The sequence below is a fragment of the Symphalangus syndactylus genome, chromosome 15, assembly GCF_028878055.3.
Source record: "Symphalangus syndactylus isolate Jambi chromosome 15, NHGRI_mSymSyn1-v2.1_pri, whole genome shotgun sequence".
NCBI lineage: Eukaryota > Metazoa > Chordata > Mammalia > Primates > Hylobatidae > Symphalangus > Symphalangus syndactylus.
The window spans coordinates 83405350-83423767 of NC_072437.2; the positions used below are offsets into that span (position 1 = coordinate 83405350).

The window sequence follows — 18418 nt, forward strand, 5'->3', positions numbered from 1 at the left end:
GGAAGAAGAAGAGGGAAGGGAAGATTGAGAGGGGAGGAGAGGGGAGGGAAGGGAATATTTTGCTTGAGATTATATAAAGAACTAGCTGCCATCTGGAAGAAACTGCCCGTGGCTTAGAGAGGGAGATTGAAGTCCCCCAACTAGATATCCAAGGAAAGCATTGTTGACCTTTTATGGTAGCAACTATCAGGGTCAGTTACATAGTTATACTCAAAAATTGTGGCATATATGTTATTAAAACATCTAAGCAATCTTCTTTCTTCTCCTACCATCCTCCAAGTTAGACACAAATAAAGAAATAACCTAAAAATAAAAAACGAAAAAAATTTCCCCTCATATCCATTCCAGAAGGAACATTCAAGGGGTTTTTTTGTATCACCACAAAGTACAGCTATTCTATTCTGAAAGCAATTGCTCTGGTCCATCCGTGAATGTCAACACTAGAGAAGGTTCTTGGGTTCAGGCCCAGGCTGGGGCATCAGAAAAATGCTCTGTGTATATTAACACTGCCAACACCAAAGCTGAAATTAGCTGAATGGTGTCAGTGAGGCATTCAAGCCACTGTGGAGGCAACCACATTGCAAAGGGCATTGGAACAAGCTGTCCTGTTCGAGTCTGGGGGCTATGCTGTCCAACACAACAAGCATGCCTCTACATATGAGGCCACCTCATCATCAGGGCATTTGCTAAATGGCAACTATCATGTTTCCTATTGCAGAATAAAGATGCCTCACCTTCCTGTCCAACTCTGCTTCCCTGCTCCAATGTCACTCATGATTTCTCCCATTCTTGTCCTGATTGGATTACACAGCTAACATACTAATACTGAAAATTCAACTGAAAAATATTATTTTGTTCTTTCATGAAACCAAGTATTCCAAAGCAAGCACGGCTAACAATAGTAAGAGTCACTTAAAACACAAACACATCCATCCACACTAAGGCATATTATGCAGTCATATTCCATTTCCAAATCAAAATGCACAACATAATCAATTTTGCAGTTCCATGACATAACAATGCCACAGAAGCTCCTAACTTGACACCTTTTACCAGGTCATATCCACAAACCCCACTGAAACATACATATACACAGGCCACAAGAGTCATCCCTACTCCTTACAAAAGAGTCCTAACTTGAAACTCTATGAGCTAAAGCATGCTCCCCGATAAATGAGAAATTAATATTCAAATGGAGAAGGATGGAAATCTAAAAAATGGCATAGAAGGCAGACAAGTCCTAAGTTGTAAAATATTTATTTAAAATGCACTAGCAGACACAACAATTCTCTGTAAATAAATTCCTTCTGATTTTTCCATTTCTGATTCAGCTGTCAGGGCGATAGGCCTAAATACCGTACTCCTATAGAAAGAGCAATGCTCTAAGGAGAAATCATCCAGCAACAACATAACAAAACTAAGCCCACTTACCTGGTGTTATTTCAGTGGGCAATTTTCATTAAAGAAAGTTAGAAGCTGCTGTTAGCATTTGCTGATCTTGGATATTGACCTTGCACCAGCTATTTTGCCTCCAGTTTTCTCTGAGCTTTACTATGTTCTTTAATTTCCTGTGGTATTAATCTTCAGCCCAGGAAAAATGAAGTTGATGCTGTACCACAAGAAATGTTGCACATCACCTTTCAACACAGACATCTGCAGCGTTTTACAGGGCCTAGAAATTACTAAAGCCCATCTCAAGGCTTTTATTCATTCTTTGTCTTATGTAGTCTGTGTCTTGTTAAGAAATAAAATCAATTTATTCCCTGTTACATCATAAAGTGTCCAAGAGGGAAGTCATATTTACTTCAGCATCTCTAGACTGTTTTACGAAGTTTTAAATAAAGAATTTGATTGATGTTTTACAGTTGCCCAAAGAAAAATATCCTTGATTTTATCTAATCACACTGTCAATTTCATCATCTGTATTTCAAAATTGGAACACTTTTTAAATCAACATGCTACAGTTTATAGTTCAGCCATCTAAAATCTATTATAAAATTTAAAATAACAGTTAATTCACCATCTTAAAGGAACATTTATTACAACTAAGGCCTTGATTGATTTTTTTTCCATTTCAAAGAGAAGATATAATATTTTTCAGTCATCCATGCTAAAGTGACAAATGACCTAATGTAAGGCTATGTCTTATTTTATATCCCAGTACTCCAGTACATAGGCTCTTCTATGTTGCTTACATCATACAACCTGCTGATAAACTCTCCAACTATCTAGAATTCCAGGGGTCATGTGTCAATAGCCTTGTTTCTTCTGATATATGAAATTTTTGCAGCCAGCTCCTAGCTTGCTAGACTCTAGGGATCACCAGTTTACCCCGTCACTCCTTGACATCTGTACTGTATCTGACCTCTACTGTTTGCTGCCTGTTGAATGGACTTTAGAGCATTCACCTGCATCTATCTGTTCCCCCAAATCCTACCTCCTCCCCATCCCAATGCAGTTAATTAGAATCAGATCACATTCACTCAAAAAATATTTATTGGAAGCTACCATGAGCATTGTTCTCAAGGCCTGAACACTACACTATTTAAGACAGTCAGAATCCCTAGCTTGAATTCTGTAGCTGGGAATACCCCATAAGCAATGAAACAATAAAGAATTGAAAACGACAGAAGGGTAGGGATCACACAGCAACTTTCTGGCATCACTGCTACTTTTCCTTGACCAATAATTTGAATAATAGTCATATGTACCCCACACAAATAGGTATTTCCCAGAAAGACTCTCTCTGATCCTAACTGCTTTCTAATTAATCAAAAGTAGGAGTATCACAAAGGAGTTTCTCAACCAAAAAGCAGCACCTATTTTTCCTGTTAAAAAAAGGTTTTCTTTTGTTTTTGTTTTTATGGTGGAGGGAGGGCAGAGGGTCTATTTGAGACACTAGAAAAGGTAAATTTTCTTCTTTATTAGCTATTTCTATCCATTCATTTGACCCAAATGTATAATAATATTTAAGATGTTCAATTTTTAATTATTTTAAATTCAGTTTATGAGTCAGTATTGCAGCAGGAAATACAAGGAACACTCAAATTGAGTAATTGAGTAATTTCTTAATGCAATTAATATTCCGTAGTGGACTGTCATGGTTTTAGTAACTGCAAACAGGATGCTTCAACACTGAGGCATTAAAAAAATGAGAAAATCATGACATTGTCAGACAACATTAATTTCAACAATTACAGAATTAAATTCATGAAGCCAGTGGGACAGCCTTAAAAATTTACATCATATGGCTCAGCCATCTAATATGTGAATTTATAGAAGCCCTGGGCCAGATAAAATGTCACAGATTTATTAGGAGATATAAAGCTATTAGCAGGGAAAGAAGATAAAGTTTCTTAAATTTTTTAAAGACAGTGTCCACATGAAACAGATCATCACAAACAACCTGGCTAGCTCAAATAAGCTGATAGTTTAGAGAAAGAGAGAATCTCTGTCATTGTTAATTAGAGCTATTATTTAGGCGGCAGAAGAAGGAAAAATGACTTCAGATGACTGTGAGATAACTGCTCTACCTCACACCCTTAGAGAAAAAAAAGTGCCTTCCTTTACAACCCAAAAGCCAAGAAGACAAATCAGAAATTTTAAAACTTTAATGATGCTTGAAAAGTGTCTATTTATAAAGGGCTTACAAAAATATTTTCCCTCCAAATGATCTTTCCCAAAAGTCTTTCAAATGCATCTAATATCAGATTTATTATCTGCATGGAAAGGATGACGAATAAGATTTATTAAGCAACTATTATGTGCCAAATCCTACCACTCTCCAAGATAGACACTATGTTCACCATCTTATAAAGGACTGTGCTCCCAGATGGAAGGGTGCAGTCTGCTTTGTCTATCTCCAATTTGCCTAAAAAACCACCTGGTACATAGGAGGCGTTCAATGAATGTTCTTGGAATGAATGAACAAGCGAATGAATTAATGATCCCACTAGAGTTTAAGAATCCTGCCTGTGGGCTGGGAGTTGTGGCTCACACCTGTAATCCCAACACTTTGGGAAGCCGAGGTGGGCGGATCACGAGGTCAAGAGATCAAGACCATCCTGGCCAACATGGTGAAACCCCGTCTCTACTAAAAATACAAAAATTAGCTGGGTGTGGTGGCACGCTCCTGTAGTCCCAGCTACTTGGGAGGCTAAGGCAGGAGAATCGCTTGAACCCAGGAAGCGGAGGTTGCAGTGAGCCAAGATCACGCCACTGCACTCCAGCCTGGATGACCGAGTGAGACTTTGTCTCAAAAAAAAAAAAAAGAAAGAAAGAGAATCCTGCCTGTGGTTATGTGAGTTCAGGCCTATGTTTCTCCATCATCCACACTTTTATTAACATGCCATGTTCAAAGAATAGGGTTGAAAATACAGTCACAGGAAATCATCACCACAAAGTATTATTCTTGCCAAGAAATGCAAGCTCTACCACCTATAGCAATGTATTATTTAGATGGTGTTCTGCCTCTAAAAGTCCTTAACAAGGATGATAAAACTATATTGGAAGGGAAAATGGGCAAACAGAAGGAAAGAAAAACACCAAGCATTTAACAAGGGAATTATGTAAGGTGACAGCTTTAGGCAGAAGGTGAAAGCAAATAACTAAGAGAGTGGATGTTAAATGTTCACACCATGAATAAATGAGAAGTAGGTGAGGTTATATACATGTTAGCTCGATATAGCAATTCCCCAATGTACACATATTACAAAATATCAGATGGTACACCATAATTATATACAATTCTTATTAATTTAAAATTTTTTTGAAAAGAAGGTGAAAGGGAGTGAGATCATCTGTGAGCCAGGCAAGGTATTGGAGTTAGTGTGGCTCTGGAAACATGCCTGTATGCAAGGGTCTTAATTTAGGCCAACTAGCGATGGGAAAATGTACAGGGACTGGCAGAGGTCATAGCTAGTCCCAAGGGCACCTTCGTGTGAAAAGATGGCGGCCCTGTGAGGGGATGGCTTAGGAAGCCATTGGCATCATTGTGGAAGGCAGAAAAAGACTCAACAGACATTCCACCACAGGCTACAACGCTAGGTTCTTAACTGAAAACTTCACTGAGAAGTAGTGTGGGCTGGGGACTGGAGAGAAAAGCAAAATAGCAGAGATGATCCTGGCCAAGAGCAGTCCAGGCCTCAATTGAAGAAGGATGGTACACACACAGACTCAGTCCAGCAGCAGGAAAGCCCATCTGTTGAATGATGGACAGCAGCAAACAGCATCCACTAGATCAAGACAGAGTGCTCCGGAGCTGCCTAAACGCAGCCCTTCAGCACATACCTTCACAACTTAGCCAGACCACGACACGTGTCTTCCTGACAGTTTCCATCTCTGGCCAGTTACTGGCTTATGCTTTTAAACATGGCCCTAATGTTTGTCTTCTCCCCACATGGCTGTGAGTGATGGGGTCCTGACACTTGGTAACTGGCATGTTCCCGGAGGAACCGTAACATCCTGGAAACAGACAGATTAGCGCACACAGCCATTTGCTGCCAGATCTGTTCCCCTGCCCCTCCAGGTCCTTCCACCCTTCTCCACCCTTCTCTCTGCCCCAGAGGCTGTCCCATGAGGACCACGGAAAGTGGCTCCCTTGCCCCCTGGCTTCCCATTAGGTTTGGTGGTTGGGAAGTTCAGGCAGGGAACCAGAGGGAGAGAGAATTGTGAGGCCTGGCTCCCTCCCTGGGGGCCCCTCAGCTGCTGTGTCCCTTGCCTGACATTCACTGGTCCTCTTTTCTGGTTTCAGTAGCCACCCGCTTCTCTCTGGTGACACAGAGATGGTGAGGAGCATTGCTGATGCCACTCCTGAGTCCCAGAATCATCCTTAGGTCTTCTGGCTGGCATATTTAGAGGAGTCATTTCATAATTAAACTCTCCTTTAAATATTTTACTTTGACATCATCTCTTTCATGTATTTCTTATTGGGACCTGGACTCATGAAAATGTATTCATGCATTTAGAAAATACTTATTGAACACCTACTGTGTGCCAGACATTATTCTATGTGCTAGAAATACAGCAGTAAATGAGATGGGCAAAGACATTTATCTATCTATCTATCTATCTATCTATCTATCTATCTATCTACCTACCTACCCATCTATCCATCCATCCACCCATTCATCTATGTATCTAACTATACACATAAACACACACGTAAACACATACATGTATATAAATATATAAACATGTATATGCATATGCATGCACACCTATATACATACATAGTCACACACACAAACATACATACTGCTTCTCTGCAGTATTAACAGTTATTAACAGTACAGATTTTGAAGTTAGACTAGTTTCAAATTCCTGCCCTACTTGACTAAACTTTAAGATCCTGCCAGAATTTATTAAACCTCTCTGTGACTTAGTTTTTTCATTTGTAAAATTAAAGATAGAGAGATGGATGGATGGATGGATGGATGGATGGATGGAAAGAGAGAGAGAGAATAACATCTACTTCGTTAGGAAGCTGCGAGGATTACGTGAGGTAAGTAACACAAGTAAAGCCCTTAGTGATACACACACAATATGCCCTGAACAAATGCAAAGGCTGGGAATTATCTAATGGGGCTTCCATTTTGAAGGAGGGGAACCAGATGAATAAAAATAGCCTGGGTTATACCCATGCCAAGAAATGGACCTTGAGCACAGTACTTTAAATCTCTAAGATTCAGTTTTCTCATCCATTATTAGAAAAATAAACCCTCTCTTCAAGTTGGGGAAGAATTAAATTGGATTGTATATGAGAAATAGCTAGTACAATTGTGTCATTCAATAAATGCTACTGTCAGACCCCCTGCTTTTCAGAATAGATATGACGTTCAAAATAGGTTGCTTCTTTCCAGAACCCTAGGAAACTTCCGTCTGGCTCCCCGATACCAAACTCCTCAACTCAGGCCTGCAAGGACAAGCCATTGGATCGAACAAGCAGATGAGCAGGTTCCAGACCCACACCCTGGGGTTGCAGGCAGAACACAGAAAGAGAGAGAAGACAGGGTGTGGTCACAGTGACTTCTCTCTGCAGAGGGAACTCAGGAACCTGAAGGAGCAGGGGAAACAAGGCTCGCAGCGACAGAAAAGCGGACTGTGCTTCTCGGGTTTTCTTTTCCTTCCCCTTGCGTGTTCCTTTTATTTTTAGTAAAATTCCCTTTGAAAACTGTAACCTGTCTTAGTGTGCTACATGAAAATAGGAAATGGTGGATGATCTGTGCTTTGGCCGGGATAATAAATGGCAACAGTGGCTCCCTCTAGGGCAGGAGAGAGGGGCCTGAGAGGAAGCAGCCTCCAAGCTTCCTCCGGGCACCTGTTTGCAGATTGTGCCTACCCCCCAACCACTTCACTCGTCCCTGCCCACCCCACAACGACACAGTTCTTAGCCAAGGAATGATTTGAAGTATATATGATGACACTCTAGCTTGCACTAATCCAGTTGTTGAGTCATGGGTATCTCTTACTTATACTTCTTTGTACACAGAAGGTATTGTCAAAATTAAAACTCCACCCTTAAATAATCTGAATTTTTAACAAGGACGTAAGCACAAGAATATTTCTCCTAATATTATTTATTGGTGGGCGGGCAGCAGGAAGGAAAGAAACTTTTAGTAGTCAACATTGAGGCAACGGCTCAGTGAATCATGACACACCCATTCAGTGGAATATTAAGCAGTCATCAGAAAGACTATTTACAGCATGGGAAAGGACTTTGGTTATGTGAAAAAGTAGAATCAAAATGTATATGCAATGCAAACCATTAAAATAAGCTAGAATGTCAGCATTGATTGACCAGAAATTGTGCAACAATAATGGTTAACATTTACTTACTATGTGGTAGGTATTATTTTATGTTGTTCATGAACATAAACATGTATAATTCTCAGAACAATTCTATGATTGTTGTATGGATGAGGAAACTGAGAAACACAGACGTTAAAGAACTTCTCCATGTTTACCCAGGAAGCAAGTGGCAGAAATGGGATTTGAGCCTAGGGGGTCGGCTCTGGAAGCATGCTCTTCACTACTAAGCATTATTACCTCCCATAAATAGGTTGATAACAGCAACAACTACCACTTGTCAAGAGCAGTAATCATTTTGGTTAACCTTCACAACAACCCTGTGTGTAGATTTTATTAACCCCATTAAAAAGATGAAAAACGCAGCATGAGAAAGAGCTAAGTAAATTGTCCAACTATACAAAGCCAGGAACCACAAACTCAAACCTTACTCCATAGCCCATATCCTAACCGTGACACTATATATTAATTCTACCTTGCACTATTTTCTAAATCTTCTACAATGAGCATATATTACTTTGATAAAAAAAAAGGGGAAAAAAACAGAAAAAAGTTCAACAGAAAAAAGCTTTTTTTAGCAACAAAGAAATTGAAACTACAAAAGAATCTCACATTTCAGACTTAAAAACAAAATTTAAACTCCCACTTTAGGGCTTCCCCTTAAGTCTTTTTTAATAATTCATTGAGCATCTGCTCTGTTCTATAGCAGTAAACCAAACCAGGAAGATCTGTCCTCACAGAATTACAATCTACCTGGGGAAGGCAGACAAAGAACAAACAAATTAAAATTATATTTTCAGACAGTGATAATTAGACAGGAAATTAAAGAGGACAATGTCATCAAGTCTGGACAGGAGGTATGGTCACCCCTACTGGATACAGAGGTCACACATGACCTCCGAAGAAGTGACAATGGAGCCAACATCTGAACACCAAGGAGACAGAGGCTAACAGCAGTAACAGCAAGTACAATACCCCTAGGCTGGATTAAGGTTGAAATATTTGAGGAAATAAAAGCCTGGATGGGTGGGTGGAATGAGAGGTGGGGCAGGTGGCAGGGGCCACCACATGGGCAACCTGTAGAAGGGCCTGCTGACACTGCTATAGCCAAATGTTATTTTTTTTGACTAGAAATTCTCCCAAAAAGGTATCAGCTACTTTTACTACTATCAGACCCACTATTTTTACATCCACCTATTCTCATGACTCCTTGTTCATAACAGATAATGAGCTTGAGAAAGTCTAGAGGCCAACAATAATGAAGATTTTTTTTCTCACAGGAAACCAGAAAAAAGCTGGGGAGCACTAACCATCTGTTACACTGTGGTACCCTTGTATGGCATTCACTCCATGACCTCAGACCTTCTCTACAAAATCCAGCATGGTGGGTGGCAAGAGCACTGGTCTAGGAGTTGAGACACCTTGTTCTAATATGATCCCTGCTACTGCTAACCCACAACTTCTATAAGTTGCTCAGTGGCTCATGTTCTCAATTATCTCCCTTATAAGATCAAGGAATTATATAGACAATCCATCTTTCCATCTATATTACTATATTGATGTCTACACTCTGTATCTCTTACTAGTCAAATCCGTATTCAAAACTTCCTTACAATTGAAAAGTCTATGGTAGTATTATATCCCAAGCCAAATTAAAAATCAGAAATTATCTGTTATATAACTTTGGAGTGTGCATAAACTCATGCAGTTAATGGGCTCAGTGAAGCAGTAATGTTAAAAACAGTGTTTGTCTTCCCAAAAAAAGGTGCCTGCTAATTTTCCCCAATATTCCATATTTCCAAGAAGATATTTATACATGGGAAAAATCTGCCTTGTTATCTGAAGTATTAACAATTATTCCCAAGACAAATGAGGGTAAACAAAAAACAAAAATTCTCTTTCACCTCGTACCCTTTTAATTGAAGATATCAAAGTGTGTTATTTAAATAATATCAAAGAAGAGGACTGCTACTATTTCACACTGTCTAACACTGTGTTTGGGGTAAACCATCAAATAAAAATTGCACGTTATCTTTATATAGTGATTCTTCCCAAACACAACCACACTAAATAAAAAACACAGTAACTAATCCTCAAATTCTAACAAGAGTTGGCCTGTGTCATGAGAAAGAAAGAAAATATTTTATTCTAAAATACTTGGTATTAGTAAATCTCTGAAGAATGAGTTGAACCCTTGGAAATTAGGCAGGGTATTAAAATACTAAATTTACATTTCTGGCAACCCCCCATCTAATAATTCATCCTACAGAAAGAATTGCTTATGTACCTGTATATCTAGAGCCAACAATGCTCCCTACAGCATTGCTGGTAACACCAACAATTTAGACACAGCCTAAAAATCCATCAGGAGTGAAAGACTCAAGAAGGTGTGACATGTACATATAATATATCCTTTGTAGTCATGAAAAGAATAATTTTTAATGGAAAAATATCTACATTAAATAAAAAATGTCATTTGAAGACCAACAGTCTAGTCTTTGAAACAGAGCTCTGTAACCTCCTTATATATTTTAGCCTGCTGTCTAAAGGAAAAGCAATAACCAGATAATGTTTCAAAGTGGTTCTGGTTTTTGTGGCAAGTTGTGTTATGTTTTCTCATCTTATCTTTTTATACTTATTATTAAGAAGCAGACAACCTAATACACAGGACCCATTTATTGCTTTTGGCCCTGAATGTGTAAAACAGTCTATACCATCAGACTTTACAAAAAGTTTCCTTGGTAGAAATATTACAAATGCTAGAGGACTAGTTCATTTATAATCCTTTTTTTCTTTTCTATGCATGGGGTAGGAAGGAGGAGAAGAAAGATACCCTGCACTCAGCTTACATTAGAACTAACGAAACTTCAAATAAAAGGCCATCCAGGCTAAGCCTTTCCCCAAGAAGAAATTCCTTTTACAACATCAGTGGTTAACCAGACATTCCTCGAGTTTTTACTGAGAGTGAGCATCAAAGAGTTCATGCTCTTTTTAGACAGTTATAAATTTTATTAAGTTCTTTCTTACTCTGAGTTGAAATCCCATCAGTTCTTATCCTAGTTCTATCCTTTGGAGCAATACAGAACAAGCCTCCCTCACCTTCCACATCTCATTCCTTTTACTATTTGAAGGCAGCTTTTATGTCCCTCCTTATTTTTCTCATCTCCATATTAAATATTACACACTTTCAATTAATTCTCATATGACATGGTTTCCAGATGCTGCAAATAAATTCGAGTTGCAGTTTGACTTAAAATTTTTCTTAAGTGGGATACAAAAAAAAAAAGAGATCTGAAGGTTCATTTATTTCTCATGTATTTGCACCTACGGTTGACACAGTTGGAGGGGTTGTCCAGAATCCAGTGGTCCATCCAGGACCTGTATCTATGGCAGCTCCTCTTCTTCCTGATAATACACACACACACACACACACACACAAACACACACACACACCAGTCATATAAATGGCTGTGTGATACGAGGTGAGTCAGATAACCTTATCTCTCTCTCTGGCCACAATGACTGACTGAAAGAATAGTCACAAGTTTCAGGCTGGGCTAATCAGAGTCATTCCCCAAAATTTCAAACTGGAACTCAGAGAAGGCCTGCTTCCCTCTCGGCTTGTGGAGCTATTAGATATGAAGAACATTTCCCATCTTGTGGAATTGGCCAATTTGATAGAATAAGATCAATATGGAAAGGAGTATGGGAAGAAAGACCCCAAATCTCCAGTTCCAGTCATTCCTGAAACCACCTCTCCCCAACCTTCCGGTGGGGTGACTGGATTAGCCAATAATTCCCCTCTGGCTGAAATAAATTTGGGTTAGGTTGGTATAACCTGCAACACAGAAGGTCCTATTTAATATAACATCCACAGGGTTCAAACTACTCTAACAAAACTAATGGAATACAGGTTATAAAAGAGAAAAATTGCCGTTCTATCCTACAAAATGATGCAGATAGAATATCTTTCCATCATTATTTAAGAATGGGAGTAATACTCACTTACCAGAGATGAAGCCTAGGCTACACAGGGCTGCCAATATTCAAAACGCAATTCCCAGAACTATCATAGTGCCTGGCACATAGTAAGTAGGTGCTTAAGGCACACTCCACTACACTTTCCATAGTAAACAGAAGACATATAGTAAGCAAAACATTGAATATAAATTATGAAAATGAAGACATGAATTCCCTCAAGAAATCTTAGGTATATCATTTCACCTTTTTATGGTTACATTCCCCATGAAAAATGTGGGACTAGATTCTCTCTTCAGTCCTTTTTAGCCATAAAATGCTATGATTCTATACATGCTCAAGAATGCTAAAAAGGAGTCTTTTAAGGCTCTGGACATGCAGATTAAGGGGTGTACAGTAATAAAGAAGGAAGCATAAAAAGAGTGAGAAAGAATAACCTGCCAAAAAAATAACTGGGGGGGGAAAGCAACACAAAAATAATGGGAAAAAATCGTCAGTGATATGATGAAAGAGGTAATTCCGATGTGCCATCATCCTATTCTAACCAGTTTCTGTGGTCAGAAGTTATCTCTGTGCTGGATTCAAACCACCAGCCCGGGGTCCTGCCCCTTCATGACCCATATAATCCATATGATGGCCCCTTCAAGTTCGCCATGTATTTCTTTTCAGAGTTGGCTTCCTGCTTCTGCCTTCAGTCCTAGATGTTCTCACCTCCTCTCTCACCATACCAGACAGATTTTTGTGTTACCAACGGAATGTATATCCAATTATATTGTGTGCCCCCAACTTTGTTCCCCACCTTGCCCCCTGCAAAGACTGATGCCCAAATGGCCATAATTTTCAACTTATTGTTTAAGTTTGCAACCTAGGATGCTTAATACAAGTAATCATGAAATGGTATCTCTGAAAGGTGACCCATTTATACAGATCTTCTCTAAGAAACTGACCTCATGATTTTTTAGGAAGAAGGCCTTGAGTAGGGAACCTATCGTTGCAATTAACAACTGATACTGCAGTATTACTATATGTCCACATAGTAAGTACGATATGCCAGCATATTATACTATGCATATATACTATGCTAAGCATTTTGCATGCATTGATTCATTTAGTTCTCACAACACCCCTATAATGGCCATACTAATTATTATCTACACTTTAAAAGTGAAGAAACTGAGACTCAGAAAGAGTAACTTACCCCTGGGTACATGGCTACTAAGTACAAGAGCCATATTTATCTGACTCCAGAATCCTTACTCTTACCCATTATGTGATCCATAAGGGCATTGATCTCCGAGCGAAATTGGGAGGAGGCGCTTTGGGGGGACCGAAAGCAGAAAAACTAGGGAACCGAAATCAACAAGATCCACTTATCAATTTTGCTTAGAGTCAGCCCTATTTGAAGTAGAACCTTGTTCCCATTATGTACCAATAGATTATCTGCCATTTTGCATTGTGAAAATATACCCTCCATTATCCAGGCTAATCTAGTTGACTGTAGAATGCTGTACACAGACATTACAATGACAGACAACTAATTCAATCTTCTCTGCTAGAGAGATGCTACTGTTAACATCCTTTCAACTTTTTCCCTATAGCTTTTGATGCAGGGCACTTCACATATGCCACAACTATTCCCTCCTACAGTATCTAGAGCAAGAAAGTAATTGAGAATTACTGGGGAGAGAGAGAGAGGGTGGGAAGGAAAAGAAAGAAGGATTATAAAATGAGGTAAAAATAAAATACTACCAAATTTTTTTTTTTTTTTTTTTTTTTTTTTTTAGAAAGAAAAGGAAACCAGAACAGGGTGACTAATTGCCTGCTAACTTGTGATTCAGGGAGAAGTGAATGTTTATGCTCCATTACTAAACAAAGAAAATAACTTGACCATACACTAGAAATCATATGTTTAAACAGTCACAGTGGAGTTTTCCTGTGTCAACCGAATAAAGAGATATTAAGTATTTCCTGTAGAAGTGAGACCTTACTGCTTGTCACCTATTCAGGGTCTGTAGTAACATTATTCATCACTAAGCAAAAATCTAATTATTTTTAGATTCCACATCCTCCTCTAAGTCCTTTAAAATCTTCATCTATTTACTAAGACTTTTATGAACCTGGGACAAAAATAATGCCAGCCCCTAGTGAACAGTAATCAGACGTTTTTATGTGATAATCAGTAAGACTCCAGTTTTAGTGAAATGGAAGCTGGGAAGCAGTCTAGCAAACCCTTTGGGGTCAATCAGGAATTAATCTAAACAGGGAGTACAAGGTTGGATGAAATGTAGCAGAAATTGTGTCTCACTGAAGTAACAGTGCTATGTGTTAGGAGGTTTGGAAGTAATACTTAATTGAAAAACTGTTTTAAGCTAAAAGAGAGTGGCAGGCTTTAAAGTAATACACTATTAAAAATATTTAAAAGCAAAGGATCCGTTAAATATACTAAGGGAAGAGCCTAATGCCCTCATTCCAAATCCAGTTTCTTATTCTAACCAATGTGCACGAAACAGGAAAAGGAGCAGGGAGGAGGGAAAGTATCTGAAGAATTGCCAGAGTAAAAAATCCCGTATTGAAATTTTGCTCATTCTTGGAGAAATGAAGTAGAATTAGATGCTTCAGTGGTGGTAAATTCCAGAATCTGGGTAGCTTCCAGTAAATGAAGCTTTTCTATAACGTCAAATGCAAAAGCTATCTGGGATATCAACATAACGGGCTTGAGCTTTTAAATTCCTATTTCCTCATACCACATTGTTTGAAACCTTTAAGATAAAAACTTCAATGAACTAGCGTTCCAAGCTTTTAATATTTTCGTCCTTTAGCAAGCACGTCAGATTAATCTTCAAATTGCAATGGGCAGAAAGAACCTTCAACCAAATTATTAAGCCCATGTCTCTCTCAAAGCATGTTAATAATGTAAGCAGTTTCATTGGCTATTAAGATTTTTAACTTTCCTCATTCTCCACTGTATTACTGTTTTTTAAGGCTGGGAGGCAGGGGATCAAGAATGTCATTCCATCCTGAAAACAAGGGATGTTATGTTATCTTTATACTCACTTAACACCTAGCACACTGTCAGGCACCCTGTAGGCATTTAACATACTTTTGGAATAAGTTGATGTAATGGCCTAGGAAGAGCATGGAAATCGGAGGACAGGTGAGTCCAAATCCTGGCACTGCTGGGTAACAAAGACCATCTCCAGAATTAGAGTTATCTATCGAGGTAGAACAGGAATTTGCACGTGTGTCTTCAAAGTGGCATCAAGAGGATTGACTGTTTCCTGAGCTGCCACCCAAAAGCCACTTATGGAGGGATTATATTCGTCTCCAGCTTCACCACGCCTGGAAAACTCCTGCCCTGCCTCTCTACTCCCCATTCCTTTTCCTGGGTTTGGGTTTGCACTCCCAAAACTTAAGTTCACAGTTCTACAAGGCTGGTCTAACCCAGACCGCGATCCCCTCCCCATTTCAGGGCGTTTTTCCAGCGTCCACTGGGAGGGAGGCCAGGCAGTGCTAGGCACGCACCAGGAAGGATCCACACGGTGGCTCCGCACATCTTAGAGGGTGAAGGCAGAGGGGTGGCGGGAAGCGGTGGGGGCTGGGGGAAGAACGAGTTCAGGACCTGGGCACTATCCAGAGGTTTCTCATCCCTCCCCAAAGCCACAGCGCCAACCGCTGAAGACGCCAGGAAACCATCGGCAGGGGCAGGGAGCGCGGGGTCGCTCTGGGTCAGGACTGGGGAAGAGGGACGGGGGGTGGCGGTGAAGAACAGAGACGCAGTGGGGGACAGTACCTGGTGTGGCTGTGGTTGCGGGGACAGTCCTTCTTCTCCATGATGGCCGGCACGCAGTTGGTGAGCTCCGTCCAGTCGGCGTGCAGCCCGCAGCTCCAGCCGGTGGAGAAGCGGGAGAAGAGCCACGTCTCCTTCTTGCCAGGCCGGTGGCAGGTGCACTTCTTCTGGCCGGCTTTGCAGCTACAAGGCTGCTCCAGCCGGATGTTCTTCACCAGGTGCCGGCCGAAAGTGGTGCCCCCGGTCTTCTGGATGTGGAGGAACACGATCACGTCGCGCCCTTTCATGTTGAAATCCACGAAGCGGGTCAGGTCCTTCAGGGTGAAGTTGAAGCGCGGCACGAACCGGGGCAGGGAGCCGTTCTCTGGGGCCTCTGGGTCCGGCTAGTCTTCCTCCTCCTCTTCCTCCCCTTCCCGGGGGTCTCCGGGCTCCTCGTCCTCCTCCTCCGGCGCCGCGGCCCCCCGAGGTCCCTCGGGGGGCCCCCGGGGCGGCGGGGGCAACTGAGGCCGCCGCTCCCACTCCTTGGGCGGCGCCTGAGCCCGGCGGGCGGGCCGGCCTCCCCCGCGCGGGGCTGCTCCCCGAAGTTGGTGCAGGAGCTGGTGCAGGAGGGGGACACGTACTGGTACATGATGACCACGAAGAGGAGAGTGAGCACTGGCGTCAGCAGCCACTTGTTGAACCTTTCATCCATGGTCCCGCTCTCAGGCCGGCAGGCGGCGGCGGCGGCGGCGGCGGCGGCAGGGCGGACGGGCGCCCTCTCGAAGTTTCGCGGACTCCGGGTCGCGGCTCGGAGCCCGCCGTTCCTCCATGCCTCTGACGCCGAGGCGTATGGCTGGCTGGCGGCTTCGCGGCCCTCGGGGCTTGCGGAGCCGGGGCCTGCGAGCCGGGCGGGGGAGGCGGGCGCCGGCGCGCTCGGCTGCGGCTGCGGCGTGGGGCGCCCTGCGCTCCCGGGGGCGCCCAGGCCGGCCCGCTCCCTGCTCCCGCCCCGGCGCGGCACTCTCAGGCGACGCGCGGCATCCCGCCGGCGGCTTGCAGGCGCTCAGGCGCTGGGAAGCGGGGTTCGGGTCCTGGACCTACCGCGCGCAGCCGGGCAGCCGGGTAGCTGCGGCCGCGAGCGCTGGGGCTGCATGAGGCTCGCCAGGGCTCGGGCCAAGGGCGAAGGCGCGGCCCGCTCCCGCCGCTCTGGCCGGCCGCGGGCACCGCGCCCGGCACGCGCGCCCGGCGCCTTTGCCCGCAGGTCGCGGGGCTGTGGAGCCGCGAGGGTTGACGGCGCTCGCCGCAAGTTTGCAGAGCGGACCCCGCAGCGCAGCGGCAGCGGGCGAGGCGCCTCTGCGGAGACGCCTCTCCCGGCGAGTCGCACTGCCGCTCCGGGTTGTCCGCCCAGGCGCAGGCACGCAGACACACTCGCACACACAGGCTGGCACCGCCACAACCCGCCAGCCGGTGTGACAGGAGCCCTGCTACCCGCAGCAAAAACCTGCCCTAGGTACGGAGCATGCGCCAAAGCCTTCCCCAGCCCGGGAGGAGTTTCCAGAGGAGGAGTCCGCTGCTCCGCGGGAGTCGGAGGAGGCAGCTGGGGGTGGGAATCCTTTCCACCTGGAGCAAGGAGAGATTTGGCAGAAAGGCAAAGGTGGGGCGAGAAGAGGCCCCGAGGTAAGCGTCGCTGGCGTTGATCTGAGACCTTAAAATGGGCAGCTTCTCCGTCTGGTAGTGGCCGGCCTTATTTTCAGGAATAACACCTGCACACTCCCGGGAAGACTCACTAGACCAGACTTTACACGGGTTGGCAGTTCCCTTCTCAGCAGGGGAACGTGGCTCCATACTGCTGTGAATTTCTACCCAAGACATTCTAACTGGTGCTCGAGTTTTATGCTGGTCCTCCCTTAATAACAAACTTGGTGCGTCCAACTATGCAACTATATTCAACCGGCGTCAACTAACCATTAAGCGCCTACTGTGTATCAGGCTCTACGTTCAATACACACTTTCTTTCAGCACTAGACAGTCCAGCCCTCAACCATGCAGTACTTAGAACATAAAAAGGAGTTTAGGGATCACCTACTAAAAAAATCATTCTACTAATAGACATTGAACTCCTAAATGTTCAAGATTTATTCCTTCCCAACAATGGTGGAAGATAAGAGTTAAGCTTGCCTATGTTTCATAAGCACTAATTTGTATGCAGATGTTTTGGGAAACTTTATTTTTCAAACATCTAGATGTTGCATTTAGTATTACCCCAGAACTAAATCTTTGCTCAATAACAACTTCTGTTTTTCAGATAGTGAAAAGATACACGATCAAATTGTTGTAACTGCCCTACCACAGTCCCTAGACCTGCTCGACCTATTTTCCGAGTGGGGAGTGGCAATGTCTTAAAGGTGAGGACGATGCAGTGTGATTCCCTGGCCCAGGCCAGTGTGTCCCTCCCAGCTACACTACCGTATTCCACAGGTGTGCTATAATATTTCATAGCAGCCCGCCTTCCCATCTGGCCTCTTTATGAATCCATGCACTTGTTTCTTCCTGAGACACTCTCGATGTCATCTATTTATCAGGGTGTCCCCTCTGCAGCCATCAGTGAAGATCCAGAGCTCTGTCAGGGATGCTAAAGCTTGCCCATAGGATACTATTTTCATTGTTTAGACAGGTGGAATTCTTCTCAATAAAACTTCCCTCCTCTGCTTCCTTTCCTGTTTTCAACTCTATAAACAACTTCAACCCGTGCCTTTCCTAATATGTAGGAGGGTATATTAGTAGAAAAGGTGTTGGGTGAGATGAGTCAGCTTTTTTAAAGCTTATTTGATTCTATTTCTTTTTCTCTCACTGAAGTTTGAAATCCTATTA

The 18418-nt window shown here is 42.7% G+C and overlaps 1 protein-coding gene across 1 annotated transcript in view; it reads right to left on the minus strand.

The window, feature by feature from the left end:
* Nucleotides 1-15921, minus strand: part of SIAH3 (siah E3 ubiquitin protein ligase family member 3) — a 231123-nt gene extending 215202 nt beyond the window's left edge. The window contains exon 1 of the mRNA XM_063619142.1: nucleotides 15575-15921. Coding sequence (XP_063475212.1) covers nucleotides 15575-15858 — 284 coding nt within the window. The 5' untranslated portion in view covers nucleotides 15859-15921. The remainder of the gene's footprint in view (nucleotides 1-15574) is intronic.
* Nucleotides 15922-18418: the final 2497 nt, after the last annotated feature.